Source organism: Mesoplodon mirus (genome assembly GCF_964341445.2).
Source record: "Mesoplodon mirus genome assembly, chromosome: 3".
Taxonomy (NCBI): domain Eukaryota; kingdom Metazoa; phylum Chordata; class Mammalia; order Artiodactyla; family Ziphiidae; genus Mesoplodon; species Mesoplodon mirus.
In genome coordinates, this window is record NC_138978.1 from 139,909,692 (window position 1) to 139,927,562 (window position 17,871).

The 17,871-nt window shown below is 38.6% G+C and overlaps 1 protein-coding gene across 1 annotated transcript; it reads right to left on the reverse strand.

Annotated features, from left to right (window-relative positions):
* Positions 1-2,396: 2,396 nt before the first annotated feature.
* LOC309799263 (ferritin light chain-like) lies at positions 2,397-17,652 on the reverse strand (the record flags this gene model as incomplete). The annotated part of the gene is made up of 2 exons (XM_082612232.1): positions 2,397-3,903; positions 17,574-17,652. The coding sequence occupies 2 exons, from the start codon at positions 17,650-17,652 to the stop codon at positions 3,227-3,229; spliced, it is 756 nt and encodes a 251-aa protein (XP_082468358.1). The 3' UTR covers positions 2,397-3,226.
* Positions 17,653-17,871: the final 219 nt, after the last annotated feature.

Genomic DNA, 17,871 nt, shown 5'->3' on the forward strand with positions numbered 1-17,871 from the left:
TTGTTCCATTCCACGGGAGATAAATCACCAGGGCCCAGAAATCAGAAAGAATGGAAAATGAGACAAGCCAATCTGTCTCCACCCTGCACGTGCAGGTTATTTTGGATGATTCTGGGTTTATGGGTTTTCTCCCAGGGAAGTTAACCTTGAGCCGAGACAGTCATTAGATAATATAAACCACCGTCTGGCAACCTTCCCTTTTCTAGTCTATATAATCTGCAACTGTAGCATAATAAAACTTGCCTTGCAACCATCAGTTGTCTTGGTCCTTCTGACCCCATTCGTCGGTGCTACTTCAGTTCCTTACCCCGTCCCTTCTGACCCTGGGCGGTGAAATCCTCTTTCTGAGGCTGGTCCACGGCACATATGAATATGTTTCTGTCTTGCTGTCCTGCACACATGCTGTCTAGTAACAGATATTTTGTCTGCTATTAGTGTTTTAGATTATGTCTTTCCAAAGCGCTGAGGCAGTGCACCTATTTTGAAGTTGCAGCTGATGCCTGAACGTATCCTAGCTGACAAATTATTGATTAATAAAAACATGAATTTCTGAAAGATTTGTACTGTTAACCAAAATCTGGGCAAGGAGTCTCAAATGTAATTCTTAGCCAGAATTACATGTTAATGAACCATTTAACAGTGTAAATCAAGGAACATCAATGTAGGGATTTCTTTTCATTTATTTCTTACCTGCTTGAAATAGCAGTTAAAGGTTGCCAGCTTGGTTGCAGATGAACGGACGTTTGAAGTTCCCTGAACTACTTAATGTGGAATAGGATACTAGACTTCCAACGCCCTCAAGGTTGTGACCTTGCAGCCATTTTACATAGCACATCATCCTCCTATAGGGATGAACCTTTCCCTGGCCTGAAAAGTAGCCACTCGGTTGAAGCTTTGCTTATTGTAACAGGCTTTTGTTTCCAGGTTACATGTCTGTGGAAGACTTAATTCTGAATAGAGATATAGATATTACTGGAAACTAATTGTTTTTGCTATTATACTCTGCTTTATCAAAAAAGTAAAACATTTAAATTGTGCTACAAAAATTCAGATGTTGTCTTGCAATCTTTAAACAATAAATGAATGAATTGCCCTTAAAAAAAAAGAATCAAGCAGTTAGTTAAGCTGTTGGTCCCACATCAGACAAATTATCCTTATACCTCCTGTCAATATTGTTAACAGAGACTGTTATTTTATTAATCCTTATGATCCCGTGATTCTTTCTTTCATGTTTCAGGGCACAGCAGGTGAGAGAGTGGGTTTGTTAAGCTGGGTGGGTTTATCCTTCTTTTATGCGTTCATTCAATTTTCTGTTCATTTACTTATTGTATACATATGGCAATAGAAGCTGCTAAGGCAATCATTGCTATTCTGCAAAACAACAAGGCACAGAAGCAGATGTCTTATTTCCGAGATTTCTCCCCCCAGGATTATTATGATTAAAGATCCTTTCCCCCCACTCCCTGGAGAGGACAAGGGGCTGCTCGCTGGAGGATTTTTAATGACTTGGGGAAAGGCTCAAATATCCCCCCATTAGGGTAATCCACCCCAGGGGCAAACCACACAAGAATATTATGAATTTATTTTATTTTTCTATCCTTGCAAAGGTAATACTCAGCTCATTAGAATATGAAAACTATACTGTCAAATTTCAGAATTACATGGATGAAGAAAACCACCAAAGTGGCATCATATCATGTGTGTTATAGTTGTATTTACTATATTGACTATATTAAATATGTTGTGTTAACAATGTATTGTATAACTATATATTGAAAAGGCAAAATGCTGTAACGTATTTCAGAGAAAATAATGTTGGCCAACCCCAAATTGTACATTGTAGACGGGTCCTAGGAAAAGAAGATTTAATTCATAGTGAACAAGAGGTTAGCTTCTGTTTTCAGCCATGTGCTATTTCAAGAATTAAACATCATGAATAATACAGGATATAAGAGGAAGAGTCTAAAGATGGAAAAGCACATTTTGATTAGGAAAGAGAATTTAAGTCTTAAGTCTTTTTTTTTAAGGAAAACTGCCTTATTACTATGAGATAAGAAAATTGTTTCCTTCTTTTCTTCCTTGCTTTCTTCTTCTTTTTTTTTAACCTTTTTAATTTTGGATATTTGACCTCTAAGCTGAGATGACTGAAAATGCCTCCTCTGGGCATCAACCTTTTTGAAAGACTTTTTCCCCCTCCCTGAGGGCTATTTGTCTCTTGGAGGCTTTGTCTACATTACTCCTCAAGAGGCAAGCATTTGTCCTTGCACTAAATGCTGACATCTCCTGAGAAGAGGGAAGCTGCAAAGTAGAAGAATTGAAGGTCAGTATGTTGATATTGTTCTCAAGCGCATTGATGCACATTTGTGTATTGGGGAAGGGGAGTGAAGCTTGAGAGTGGGCCAGTGGGGAGGGGTAAATATTTTGTGATGCTGTCTACCTATGGGCTTATAAAGTTTACAGCTGCATTAGGAGGACAAGCATTACCATTAGCATGAAAAGTAGGGCAGACCTCAGTTGCAAAAGCTTCTAGCCATACACATAGGGCAATACGTAAATGATACACCTTATTGCATTCACCCATTCACCCTCCCCTGTTCACGCTAATTGGAAATTTCCATCCATTTCAGAGAAGTAACACAACTATCAATCATTTTCCCTGGCACGAATCTTCCAGGAGGAAGAAAATGGAATACACCTAGCAACAGAGCTCACGCACTAGTAGTCCATGTGTCTTAGATTTAATATCTGATGACTAGCTGCATTGAAGCCAAGAGGTGGTTCACAAAGTTGCTGCACATTAGAATCACCTGGGGAACTCTGAGACCTCCCCGTGCCCAGGCTCCTCCCTAGACCTACTGAATCAAAATCTCTGGGGCTGGGACCCAGACACCAATGTTTTTCTTCCAAGCTCTTTAGGTAATTCAAACGAGCAGCAAAGCTTGAGAACCAGCCCAATAATGGGAACAAACTTATTTCACACAGATAAAGTGGGGCAATTCATATGTTAAAAGAACGTGAATATATGTATATATTTCTTTTTTTCGCTTTGTTGTGTTTGTATTTCAAATAGGCTTTTTTTTCCTTCTGCAAAAAACGTTACTGTTTCCATTTGGTCCAAGGCTTGGGAGAGGGCTCCAGGGCGGTTACAAAGCTGCCTAGTGGCTGCAGAGCGGGGCTTCAGGCAGAAGCTCTGACGCCAGAGGGTCTCCTCAGACGCGGCTGGACTTCAGAGACTCCTGTTTGGCTCGAGGGTGAGCCTTTCAAAGAGATACTCGCCCAGCACAGCCTGCGGACCAGCCAGCCTGCGGAGGTTGGTCAGGTGGTCGCCCATCTTCTGGATGAGTTTCACCTGCTCCTCCAGGAAGCGGCTCTCCAAGAAGTCACAGAGCTGGGAGTCTGCACGGGCAGGACCCAGGGCGCACAGATCCGATAGTGCCTGGTTCAGATTCTTCTCCCTAAGAATGGCGGCTTCCACAGCATCCTGGGTTTTACCCCACTCATCCTGAGAAGGCTTCCGCGCCTCCTGGAAGAGGGCGCGGCCGCAGCACTGGTTTTGCATTTTCAAGAGGCGCTGGGCGCCCTCACACTTCTCCTCAGCCAGTTGGCGAAAAATGTGGCCCATACTGTCCAGAGTCCCATTGTTGCTGTCGAAATAGATGCTCAGAGAGAGGTAAGTGTCCACAGATGCATGTTGAACAGGCGGTGGGTGGCGGCTTCCACCTCGGTGGAATAATTCTGACGAACCTGGGAACTCGTGGTTGATCAGTGATAAGGAGCTAAGCTCAAAAACTGCTGTTGGCCTGTCCTGGAGGCTGAGGATAGCTGAGTGTCTGATTCCAAAGGTTGCAAAAGGAAGAAAGGTTGGAGGGTGGTCGGGGGCTGGAGCAAGGAGCGTCCCTGGGTCTGTTCATTCCAAACACTGTTGAAGCAAAAGACAGATCTGCAGGACTGCCGAGTGCACTGCCTCAAATAGGCTTTGATATAAATGAACAAGAAGTCCAAGCAAGGACAAAACTTACCCTTCCTCCCACCAAAATAGCTGGTGATACTAGAATCTAGATCTGGGAAGGGATTCTTCCATTACTTTCTTAACATTCCAAGCCACTAGAGCAGTGGTTCTCAAAGTATGGTCACCTTGTAACCAAGCAGTACCCTATGGGGCCTTCCTAGGACAGACCCATCACCATATCCTCTATTGTAGTTTCTCTCTGAAGTACTCAGATAATAGTATCTCAGGCATATTTCTTGAGTTTTCAGATGCTAAAAACCACCACCCAATGGAAGAAATGAACTCTTTGATGATCATGAGCATGTAGCCCCCAGACCTTCTGGCACCTAAGGATGGATAATGTTACCTGCCTTGTGGCCTCAACATCAGCCAGTCAGAGGATTGTGCACGAGCTGATCACATGCCCTGGGATGTCCCTCCCTCACCTGGCCTTTAAAAATGCTTTGCTGAAATCCTTTGGAGATTTCAGGGGTTTTGGAACACGGACCACCCCTCTCCTTGCTCGATCCTGCAATAAACCTTTCTCTTCTCCAGACTCCAACCTTTAGGTTTGTTTGGCCTCACTGTGCTTCAGACACATGAACCTGCATTCGGTAACAACCTGACCAGCTTTACCAGCATCCCCTGATAATGTGTCAGATATTCAAGTTTTAGGGCCCTATCCCAGCCCTATGGAATCAGCAACTCTAGTGGGGCTCAGTGATCTCTGTTATAACAGGCCCTCCATATGATTTTTATTCACCTTAAAGTTTGAAAATATCTGCATTGTCAGCTGGCCAAAGCGTCCACCAGCAGGTGAAGGGGAGTGACGCCTGGAAAAGATAGGGAGTAGCCAAGGCAAGTACAGCAGCATTTGCCGTGGTAGTAATGGAGAATGCCTTTTCTCCACTGGTTGGCACAGACTAGTATCTGGGAGCAGTGGCAGGGTTATTTAGGATGCTTTACAATTCAATGTAGAGTGACCGCTGTCCTGGTTTGCCAGGGACTTCCCCTGTGTGAACACTTAAAATCTCATCCTGGCAAACCCCTTAGCCCTGGGTTTGAAAAACTTAGGGAATAACATGAAATTTAGGGGAAACATGATCTAGGATTTGGGCAAGTCACAAGTGCTAATTAAAGCGAAGCAAGTATGGACAACATCTAGCCTTCTTTACCCCTTTGTGGGAAGGTAAATCTGATTGGGTGAAAGGACTTATTATTAAGAAATCTTTGTAGAAACATCCCCTTCTGCTTAGTCCGCTGGTTCTCAGTTCTGGCTAGACACTGGCATCGTCTGAGCAGATTTAAAGTTATTTTATTGGTCTAGGATGACCAACAGTCAGTGTGAGGGTTTTTAAAAAGTGCTTCAGATGATTCTAATATGCAGCCAAATTTAGGTGCCACTGCTTAAGCTTTTGAACCACTGCTACCTTTTTCACCTCATCTTCCTATGAGAATATCCAACTGTAGTTGAGGTTTGTTTTTTTTTCTTTTTCTTTTTTTAACTGTCTTATTATAAGATTTACTGTCTTAAATAAGATTGAATGTACAGAAAATCCTGCTAGTCCATCTGGTATAACTAGATACTTAGAATAATATCGTTAAGATATATACCATTTAAGTACTGTGACTGGCCTTTTAAAAATTAACATATGCATTGAATTAGTACAATCTCTTTTGAAGTTGTCATGTTGGGGAGCTATACCTGTAATCTGCTGCCATTGCTAAATATCTGGACAATTCTTATTAGGAATTGTTTTTAAACATCTTTAGGGATTAAAACCAAGAGTGCTGTATTATTTGTACTGGGACCACAAAAACCTCACAAAGTTTCCCCACTGTACCTTCTACCCCCATCTCTAACCCTTGGCAACTTCTAATCTGTTCTCCATCTCCACAGTTTTGTTATTTTAAGAATAATATGTAAACATAATCATGAATTACTTAATCTTCGGAGATTGGCTTTTAAAATTTTTTTCTTCAGCATCATTCCCTTGAAGTTCATTTTAATTTTTGCATATATTAATAATTTGTTCCTTTTCGTTGCTCCGTAGTATTCTATCATAAGATTTTATCACAATTTGTTTCAACATTCATCCATTGAAAGACATTTGGGTAGTTGCCAGTTTTGGGCTATTATAAATAAAACTGCTCTGAACATTTATGTGTAAGTTTCTGTGGGAACTTAATTTTTTGTTTCTTTTGGATAAATGCTCAAGAGTACAAGTACTGCGTTGTAGGGTGAATCTACTTTTAGGATTAAAAGAGACTGTCAAGCTGTTTCTCAGAGTGGCTAAACCATTTTATTTTTCCACCAGTGACGTGATATAACTTTTCTACGTACTCGCCAGCATTTGATGTTGTCACTATAATTTTAGTTATTCTCTGATATCTCATTATGGTCTTAATTTGCATTTCCCTAATGCTAATGATGTTGAGCATCTTTTCATGTGCTTCTTTGCCATGTGTATATTCTCTTCCATGAAATGTCTGTTCCTGTCTTCTGCCTATTTTCTAGTTGGATTTTTTTAAGTTGTTTGGAGAGTTCTTTGTATATTATAGATACAAGTCATCTGTCTCATATGGGATTTTCAAATATGTTTTCCCACTGTGTAATTTGAGTTTTCATCCACTTAAAAGGATCTTCTATGAAGCATTTTTAACTCATTTTGATGAGATCCAATTTATCAGTTTTTGCTTTTATTGATCATACTTTCGGTGTCAAGTCTAAGAATTATTCACCTAGTTCTAGATGCCAAAGATTTTCTCCTATTTCTTTTTCTAAAAATGTCCTGCTTTTACATTTAAGATTATGATCCACTTTGATTTAATTTTTGTGTAAGGTGTGGAGGTTTAGGTTAAGGTTCATTTTTTGTTTGTTTTTGTCGAGGGATGTCCAACTGTTTCAGTACCATGTTTTGAAATGTCTACTCTTCCTTGATAGCTTTTGCACTGCTGTCAAAAACAGGTTAAATGTATTTATGTCAGTCTATTTCTGGGTTCTCTCTTCCATTCCATTGATCTATGTATCTACCCTCCAAAATTACTGCGAAGTCTTGAAATTGGGTGGATTAATTCCTCCCATTTTAATCTTCCTTTACAAATTGTTTTAGCTATTCTTCAGCCTCTTCTTACCATACAAATCTTAGAAAAAGCTTGTCTATATCCGCAAAAACCTTGAGGGCATTTTAAGAGTAATTGTGTTAAGCCTCTTAACTTGGGGAGAATTGACATCTTTATTATGTTGTGTTTTCTAATCCATGAACAAGGTATGTCTCCCTATTTGTTTGGGACTTTAAAATTTTTCTTCATCAGCATTTTGTAATTTTCAGTATAGAGGTCCTATAAATGTCTTATTGGGCTTGTATTTAAGTATTTATTTAGGTCAGTTGTAAATGGCATCACATATTTTAATTTAAGCTTCTACACATTTGTTATTAATATATAATGTGATAAAATTGTGTTGATCTTGTACTCTAAAACATTTACAAACTAATATTATTTCTCAAGCTTTTTGTGGATTCCTCGGTATTTTCTCCATTTAGATTATCATCTCCTCTTCAGACACAGACAGTTTTACTTTTCCTTAGGCAATATAATAGGATATATTACTCTTCAACATTCAGTAGGATATATTCCTTCCTATTCAACATAGTAGGAATAGTCCTTTTATCTTTTAAATGAACTTTTTAAAACTTTAACATTTAAATTTATGTATTTATTTATTTTTGCTTATTTTCTTACTAGAACCTCCAGTAATATATTTAATAAAAGTGGTGAGAGCAGATATCCGTGCCTTGTTTCTGATCTTACAGAGAAAGCATTCAGTCTTTCACAGTTAAATATAATGTCGGTATAGGTTGTTTGTAGATCATCTTTATGAGTTTCAGTATGTTCCTTTTCTATTCCTAGTTTGCTTGGAGTTCTTTTTTCTTCTTTTTTTACAATCATGAATGGGATTGGATTTTGTCAAGTGCTTTCTCTGCATTATTGGATAGGATCACATGACTTTTCCCTTTAATCTATTGGATATGGTGGATAACATTGTTTGATTTTCAAATATTTAACCAACTTCGCATAACTAGAATAAATGCCACTTGGTCATGGTATATTATTCTTTTTATATATTTCTGGATTTAATTTTCTAATATTTGGCAGAGGATTTTTACAGCCAATTTCATAAAAAATATTGGTCTGTAGTTTTCTTCTTTCTATCCTATCCCTGTCCGGTTTTGGTATCAAGGTAATACTGGCTTCATAAATTTAATTAGGAACTGTTCCTTCTACTTCTCTTTCTTATCAAATCATGTAAAATTGGTGTTAATTCTTTATGTCTTGGGTAAAAGTGAAACATCTAAGCCTGAATATTCCTTTTGGGAGTTTTTAAATGAAAAATCAGTGTTTCTAATGGTTACAGGAAAATTGAGATTATCTATTTCATCTTGGCTGAGTTTGGGTAGTTTTGAGTGTAGAAGCATTGGTCCATTTCATCTACATTTTTGAATTTATAGTGTAGACTTGTTCATAGCAACTTGTCCCTTATTAACCTGCAGGATATGTCATGGTATCCCTGGTTGCATTTCTGATATCTGTGATTTGTGCCATCCATCTTTTTATCTTTATCAGTCTTGCTAGATCTTTATTGATTAGATTGTTTATTTCCAAGAACCAGCCTTTTGTTTCATTGATTTTTCCCCCCTATTTTCCTGTTTTCAGTTTCATGGATTTCTATTTCATCTTTATTATTTCCTTCTTTCTGCTTGTTTAGTGTCTTTTCCTCTTCCTTTTTTACTGTTGTAATATAGAAAATTAGATTATTGCTTTGAAATACTTTCTTTCCCAATTTAGTGCTATAAACTTCCCTTTCAGCATTGCTTTCACTTCATTCTGCAAACTTTGATCTGTTATATCTCCATTTTCTTTTTTTCTATGCATTAAAAAATATTTCGTTGGTGCTGTCTTTTTTACCCATGAGTTATTTGGAATTGTGATGTTTAGTTTCCACGTGATTGAAGATTTTCCTGTTGTCTTTCTGTTATTGATTTCTAGTCTGATTCCATTATGGCTAGAGAACATACTCTATGATTTTAATTCTTTTAAATCTGCTAATTTTTTTATGAATATATAAATGAAAGAAATAAGAAAACCTCTGAGTCTTAGCATCCAACACTTAGGCACATTACAATTTAAATCTGCTAAGGTTCTTTTTTTTTTTTTTTTTTGCTGTACGCGGGCCTCTCACTGCTGTGGCCTCTCCCGTTGCGGAGCACAGGCTCCGGACACACAGGCTCCGCGGCCATGGCTCGCGGGCCCAGCCGCTCCGCGGCATGTGGGATCTTCCGGGATCGGGGCACGAACCCGTGTCCCCTGCATCGGCAGGCGGACTCTCAACCACTGCGCCACCAGGGAAGCCCTGCTAAGGTTCTTTTTATTGCCCAGTATATAGTATATGAGTGAATATTCCATGGACACTTGAATATGTATTCTGCTGTTACTGAGTGTGTTCTTTAAATGTCAGTTATATCCTATTGATTGATGATGTTTTCATTTCTTCCATATTCTTGCTGATTTTTCTCTCTGGTAGTTCTATAAATTGCTGTGCTGAAGTCTCAAATAATAATTGTGGATTTAAAATTTTCTCCTTTTACTACTTTTTCAGTGTTTGCTTCATGTATTTTGAAGTTCTGTTGTTTGGTGCACACACATTTAGTATCATTAGGTCATCTAGGTGGATTATTCCTGTTATCTTTATGTAATGACCCTCTTTGCCCCTAATAATTTCCTTTGCTCTGAAGTCTACTTTATCTGATATTAATATAGCCATTCCTACTTTTTCTGATTAACGTTCACATGATATATCATTATCTTCCTTTTACTTTGAACTACCTATATCATGATGTTTAAAGTAAACTTCTTATAGACAGTATATAGTTGGATCATGCTTGTGAATTTTTAATCTACTCTTCCAATCTCTGTCTTTGACTTTGTTATTTAGATCATGTACAGTTAATGTAATTATTGCTATGTTAAAGATTAGGTCTACCATTTTATTTTTTGTTTTGTCTTTTACCTTAGTTTCTCAATCCTGTGTTTCTCTTATTTTGCCTGGTGGGTTACTTAAACATTTTTTAATAAGTCCATTTTAATTTAATTTATTTATAATCATTTGTGTATACTGTTTGTATAGTTTTCTTAGTGGTTGCTTTTGGCATCACAGTATACATATGTAACTTACCATAGCCTACGGGAATCAGTGTTTTATTACTTTAAGTGAAGTTCCAAAATTTTACTTCCATTTAGTCTCTTACTATTCCCCAGTTTTAAAGTATGATTTTCTGTAGTATTTCCTTTCTCTACATTGAGAACCACATCAGATGGTGTCATAATATTTGCTTTGACCATCAGATAGTATTTAAGAAACTCATGAGGCTAATGATAGTCTCTTATATATACCCCATTTGTTTTCACCCATTCCATTGTTCCCCTTTTCTTTCTGAAGTTCCCAGTCTTCTGTTATTGTTTTTTTTTTATGTTTTCATAACATTAGGTGATATCTGGGCTTTCCAGTGCCATTGGATATGAGTTTCAGGAAACACTGAGTCTGGCTCACTTAATGCTGCTGAGTTGGAGGGTTTGTATATGTTGGGTCTGTTGGTGCAGCAGGTGCTAGCAGATTAGACTAATGTTGATGGGACTAGTGCCACAGGAGGATGGGTTCCCATTCAGGCTATGCTGCTGCTACAGTAGATCGAGTCCCCCTCTACCCCAAGTGTGGGGCAGTGACCTGCTGCTGTCACTGCTTTGTATTAGGCTGCATTTGCCTCAGGTGTGTGGTGGGATCCCTTGGAAGCTGCTGCTGCTGTCAATCACAAGGTTAAATTCATTTCAGAAATACTTAAGTATAAATATATAGCCTTGCTCCTGTAGGACCCCTGTAATAGTTTTTTATTGCTTTCATACAAATTACCACAAATATAGTGACTCAAAACAATGTCAATTGATTACCTTACAAATCTGACATTGGTCTCAATTGAGTAAAGTAAAAGTGTTGGCAGGATCGACAGATGAATGGATAAAGATGTGGCACATATATACAATGGAATATTACTTAGCCATAAAAAGAAATGAAATTGAGTTATTTGTAGTGAGGTGGATTGACCTAGAGACTGTCATACAGAGTGAAGTAAGTCAGAAAGAGAAAAACATATACCGTATGCTAACACATATATATGGAATCTAAAAAAAAGAAAAAATGGTTATGAAGAACCTAGGGGGCAGGGCAGGAATAAAGACGTAGCCATAGAGAGTGGACTTGTGGACACAGGGAGGGGGAAGTGTAATCTGGGATGAAGTGAGAGAGTGGCATGGACATATATACACTACCAAATGTAAAATAGATAGCTAGTGGGAAGCAGCTGCAAAGCACAGGGAGATCAGCTCTGTGCCTTGTGTCCACCTACAGGGGTGCGATCGGGAATGGAGGGTGGTAGGGAGATGCAAGAGGGAGGAGATATGGGGATATATGTATACGTATAGCTGATTCACTTTGTTATGAAGCAGAAACTAACACACCATTGTAAATCAGTTATACTCCAATATAGATGGTTAAAAAAGAAAAAGAAAGTGTTGGCAGAGCTACATTCTTTTCTGGAGGCTCTTAGGGGTGTTTCTGTTCCCTGTACTTTATCCGCTTCCAGTGGTCACTTGTAGTCCTTGACTCAGAGTCCCCTTTCTCCACCTACAAAACCCAAAATGTTGAATCTCTGATTCTGCTTCTATTAGGACATCTCTCTCTTTCTCTTTCTACAGTTGGGAATGGTTTTCTACTTTTAAGGACTCATGCAATTAGATTTGTTCCATGAGGTAATCCAGGATAATCTTTCTATCTCAAGGTCTATAACTTCAGTCATATCTGCAAAGTCCTCTTCACCATGTAAGGTAACATATTAATAGGTTCTAGGGATTAGGGTGAGGGCATTTTTAGGAGCCATTATGCTGCCTACCACACCCTTAACAAGTGACCTTGAGAAAATTACTGAGATTTTTAAAGCCTTACTTTCCTCAAACATAAAATGGAAAGAAAGCTAACTAGTTAATATCATGAAAGTGAAACAGTATATATGAAATCAACTAATTCAAAAAATAAGATTTCTTCTTTTTCTTTATGATTTACATGATTCTCAGAGTTCAGTTACTTGAAGAGTTTCTTTTTTTTTTAAACAGAACTAAGGAATTTCAGGGTTCAGGTGCTGTAAGATTGTCTGAATTATCTGAGTAACAATTAGCTAAGCACAGGTGTAAAGCATTTGATTTACTCCCTGGTTTTCTTTATCTTCTCATCCCAGTAAATGCATATCCCTTTTCTAGCTCCAGCCAGTAGAGTCAGAGCTTGTTTTACTGTTTAACTAAAGTTGAATTTAAATTCTCTCTACATCTCCAGATTCTCAGCCCTGGTTGCATATTATAATCACCTGGGGAGATTTCAAGAACTACTGATGCCAAATTTCTACCTATCATGGATATTTGAGGAGGGACCTGGAATGAAATGCTCTAGCTTATGGTTTTTGGAACCAAATCATAGTCTACACTGAGCCAAATTATTTGCGAGATCACCTCTAAAAAGGAATTTATCTGTGGTGACTAATGCTCTTCCTTTGTCAGTATGCTTGATTTGTCCCTCTTTGGGGGAAAAAAAGAGGGGGAAAAAAACCCCAGCAGTTGTGCTCCCTGAATTATAACCTGATGCTTTAGAATTAGTGTTGGCTTAGAGTGCACATCTTCGGATACCCATTCTCTCTCCTGCTTCCTTGCATGAACTTATATCCTTGGGCAGTGTTTCATCCACCACTCTCTTTTGCTTCTAATCTTAGCAAGTAAAGTCTCCCCTTAATGAAATAGCATTTCATGAGGCTTACTGGGAGCATAGGTCTGTTCCAGGCCTATCCTATGTTAGCTAAAGCAGATATAAGTGATGTATTTTTGGCATTCATCCTTGTGGGTTGGAAAGAGAAGACAGAATTTTATCCTTTAGGTGTCATCTGACTGGACAAATGGGCTCTTTCCCTCTACTGCCTACCATGTAAAAGCCTGAGGGTGTTACCTCTAGAAGGTATCTTCTAGTTATCAAAATAGTTCAGATAAGTCAAATTTCTCAGTAAAAGATCACAAAACTATGTCTTAGGTGGTTAATTTTCTATGTCAATTTGTCTGGGCCACCATGCCCGGTTATTTGGTCAGATATTATTCTGGATATTTCTGTGATGGTGTTTTCGTGTTTTTTACAATTTGTATTTATTTATTTATTTATTTATATTTTTGGCTGCGTTGGGTCTTCGTTGTCACACGTGGGCTTTCTCTACTTGCAGCAAGCGAGGGCTACTCTTTGTTTTGGTGTGCAGGCTTCTCATTGCGGTGGCTTCTCTTGTTGCAGAGCATGGGCTCTAGGTGCACGGGCTCAGTAGCTGTGGTGCACGGGCTTATTTCCTCCACGGCACATGGGATCTTCCCAGACCAGGGCTCAAACCTGTGTCCCCTGCATTTGCAGGCGGATTCTTAACCACTGCGCCACCAGGGTAGTCTCTGTGATGGTGTTTTTGGATGAAATTCATATTTAAATTGGTGTTGGACTTTGAGTACAGCAGATTATCCTCCATAGTATGGGTGCGCCTCATCCAATCAGTTGAAGCTCTTAATAAAACAGAGACTGACCTCCCTGTCGCAAAAAGGAATTCTGCCAGAAGACTTACAGAAATTGAACTGCAACTCTTCCTAGAGTCTCTAGACAGCCTAACCTGCAGATTTTGAATTGACCAAGCCTCTATTATTGTGTGAACCAATTGTTTAAAATCTCTCTCTCTCTTTCTCTATCTTTATATAGATATGGATATAGATCTAGGTATCAATATTGATATCTAGATCTATCAATATATATGGGCACATTGTATACACATGCTGTTGGTTCTGTTTTTCTGGAGAAGCTTGACTAATATAGTGGCCCATATAAATAAAAGGATGAACCCAAGTTCACCCAGGTAGAAAGTAGTACAATGAGAACTGGAACTTAAGGCCTCATGACTCATTCAGCTGTGAACACTGACCCAGAACTGGGGTCCACAAACTCTGGCCCACTGATCAGATCTCGCTTGACTCCTGGTTTTGTACATAACATTTTGCTTGAACACAGCCACACCCATTCATTAACGTATGGTGCATGGCTGTTTCTGTGCTACAGCAGCAGATAGGCAGTTGCAACGGAGAGGTATGGTACACAAAATCCAAAATATTTACTATCTGACCCTTTACAGAAAAGATCTGCTGACCCTTGCTCTAGGATGCCATCTGATTTCTGATAACACAGAGGAGAATAATTCATGCACATTGGGGTTGATTGTTAATCTCCTGTCCTCCTTAGGTCAAAGATCTCTTAAATGCTCACCCTTGCAATAGCCAGCTTGGGGAACATTGTCTGAAGATGCAGAAATATTTCTTGCCAGGTCTTTCCAATCCACACTGCTCCCTGACTATGGTTCTTAAAACCTATTTTTTAAAAAAATTTTATTGGAATATAGTTGATTTACAGTGTTGTGTTAATTTCACATGTACAGCAAAGTGAATCCGTTATACATATACATATATCCACTTTTATGTTTTTTTAGAGTCACTTCCAAATAGCCCGTTACAGAGTATTGAGTGGAGTTCCCTGTGCTAATAAGAAGAGCAGGTTCTTATTAGTTATCTATTTTATGTATAGCAGTGTGTATATTTCAGCCCCAATCTCCCAATTTAGCCTCCCCGCCACAATACCCTGGTAACCCTAAGTTTGTTTTCTACATCCCTGCCTCTACTTCTAAAACCTGTCTATTTTAACCAACTACCACTCATTGCTTACTGTCTCTGGCTTCATGTACTTCATAATAAATCTACCTCTTGTTCAATCCTGGATGACATGTTCCAAGGACTGAGACAATATCTTCTTCTACATAACTTGTCCTTGATATTGTCTAACTTGGGGTCTTTATCTATGTCCCAAAGAAGACAGTCACACTCTGTCTTCTAGTACTACTAATAATACCACATTTTATGGCATGAATTTGACCCAATGCACTGAACTATCCCTTTAGAAACTGTATGCAACCTGTCACTGGGTTTTAGCACCGGGATAGAGCTCAAATTAGTGTTCATATTTAAACAAACCTACTTGACCAGAAACTTTTTGTCTCACCATTTATTTTATTACACAAGTAACTTCTCTCTTTGCATCTATGATGTAAATATTTTTAATTTCCTAAATTATCTGAAAAATTATTTAGAGCTTCCATTTCAGTAGGCATTGGCATTGCTGTGTTGTGACTATTTCATTATTTTATTTCCAAATGTTAAATTAGGCTTCAAGCTTTGGCCAAGAGTAGACAGGAAAGGGTTTTAAAAGAAATGAAGAATGGGAAAGACTTCTGATGCAACGGAGACTTAATAAAGATTTGCTTTTGAATCAAGAATTTATAATAAAGGTTTGATTTTGAATCAATAAGTTATGTCATTACAAAATAGCTCCCTGGTAAAATTCCATTCTTTTGTAATCATTAAGTACAGAAATTAACCATCAAAATATGCAGTGATCTTTTTCATTTTCTAAAAACAAACCTATATCTAGATGAGAGGAGAATTCATTTCATAACTCAGGCTCTGGACTTACGACTCCAAGTCCTGTTTTCTTTCAACCATGCCTGCTAAGTTTCTGTCTAACTTCTTGAGCATGAGGTAATGGCTTCAGCTTTCATCTCCTTACTCAGTATATAGCTTGGTGACTAAGAGTAAGGGATCTAAACCTTGAGAACTTGGGTTCCAATCTTGACTCTAAAATTTACTTGTTGAGTACTCTTGAGCATGTTATCTGTTTTTGCCTCAGTTTTCTCATCTATAATATAGAGATAACATTACTTCTCTCAGCGAGTTGCTATGAGGGTTAAAAGAGAAAATTCATACAATGCAAGAATTTATCAGTTCTTGGAACACAATAAATACTGAAAAGAAATGTTAGCCATTATCAAGGGCCCCTCATTTTATGGATAATATAGATTAGTTTATATAGGTCTAATATTTACATATACATAAATGTTTTGTACCTATATGTGTGTATACGTTCTTCTTAGAAATTGAGCAGTCAACATTCACATCTAAAAGTATGTGCTCCAGGGAGATCAGCTCGGTGCTTTGTGACCGCCTGGAGGGGTGGGATAGGGAGGGAGGGAGGGAGACGCAAAAGGGAGGGGATATGGGAACATATGTATATGTATAACTGATTAAATTTGTTTTAAAGCAAAAAAATAAATAAATAAATAAAGTATGTGCTCTGTGAAACGTAGATCTCCTGTGTACAGACACAGTGCTGTAGTTATCTATTGCTGCATAATAAAGAAGTCCAAACTTAGTGGTGAAATAAACAAAAATTTTAATATGTGCCCAGATTCTGTGGGTCAGCAATTCAAACAGTACGCAGAGGAGATGGCTTGTCTCTACTCTGTGACTGATGTCTGAAACCTCAGCTCATGAGGATTCAAATGGCTGGGGCTGCAATCATCTAGATAATTTTAATTCACATGTCTGGCCCTTGAGATGGGATGACTTGAAGACTGGGCCCAACAAGGACTGTTGCCTGGAGTGCCTATAGATGGCTGCCCATGTGGCTTGGACTTCTCATAACGTGGTAGTTAGGATTCAAGATAGAGTATCCCAAGAATGAGCGTTCAGGGTTGAAGCATTCCAGGAGAATCATGCAAAAGCTGCATGACCTTTGATGACCTAGTCTTAGATGTTACATAGCATCACTTTATACTATTGCAGGCGTTGGAGACCTTTTTCCATAAAGTGTCAGACGGTCAATATTTTAGGCTTTACACGCCATACAGTCTCTTTTGCAACTACTTAGCTCCGCTGCTGTGATGTGAAAACAGACACAAACAATACATATACTAAGGAACATGGCTGTGTTCCAATCAAGCTTCATTTATAAAAGCCGGTAGAGGCCTAGATTTGGCCCACCAGCCATAATTTACTGACCCCTGCTCTACTGTTTGAAGCCATGGAAAGCCTGCCCAAATTCAAGGGGAAATGCCCACGTCTGGATGTGAAGAATGGCAACGAATCTGAGACCCTGTATTAAAACCACTACATATGGGGTACTTAGAAGAAGATCTGTCTGCATACCTTGTTTCTCCCATGTATGGTGGATATGAGGTATTGGCACATGTTACATCTCTGTAAGCCTGGGTCAAGGTCAAAGTTGGAATCTGAACTCAATGACCTTGATTTCTGGAAGAATTGGTAACTCTACTTATGATATCCATACACTCCTTACCCATATAAATACACCACAAAAGATAGATTTCAAGTAAACAGTTGCTTTATGGCAGATTTTTATTATGTCTCCATTGACTGAATTATTCCATTTTGGTTAGAAACATGAGTTTTGTTTCTTTCCTAAAGAGATCTGCAACTTTTCAGATGCGGCATTTCATTCTAATGAGAGGATGATGTAGGTTTTTATAAACGGAAAAAGCAGAGCAGGCTGAGTTCACTCAGATCATACCAATGCTTACAGGAATAACCGAAACTGGAACACAGGCTTCCAGGTTTTCCCGTCCTGTGCTCTTTCCGGTAGGTGCCATTGTCTGCTGGGCCTGGCAGTAATAAGTTTTGACCTTTACCTCTCTACACTCTTGTGAAGTGGTTTTGGGCTTTGTTAGCTTTCTTGTGAGTTTGTACTAAATTGTGTCCATAAAGTAGGCTGAATTCCTCAGGGAAGGATGATAGCTGTTACTGTGTTATTACTGCAAATGTTGTGTTGGTTACTTTTTTTTCTTTTCTTTTGTCCAGTTGTATCCTGA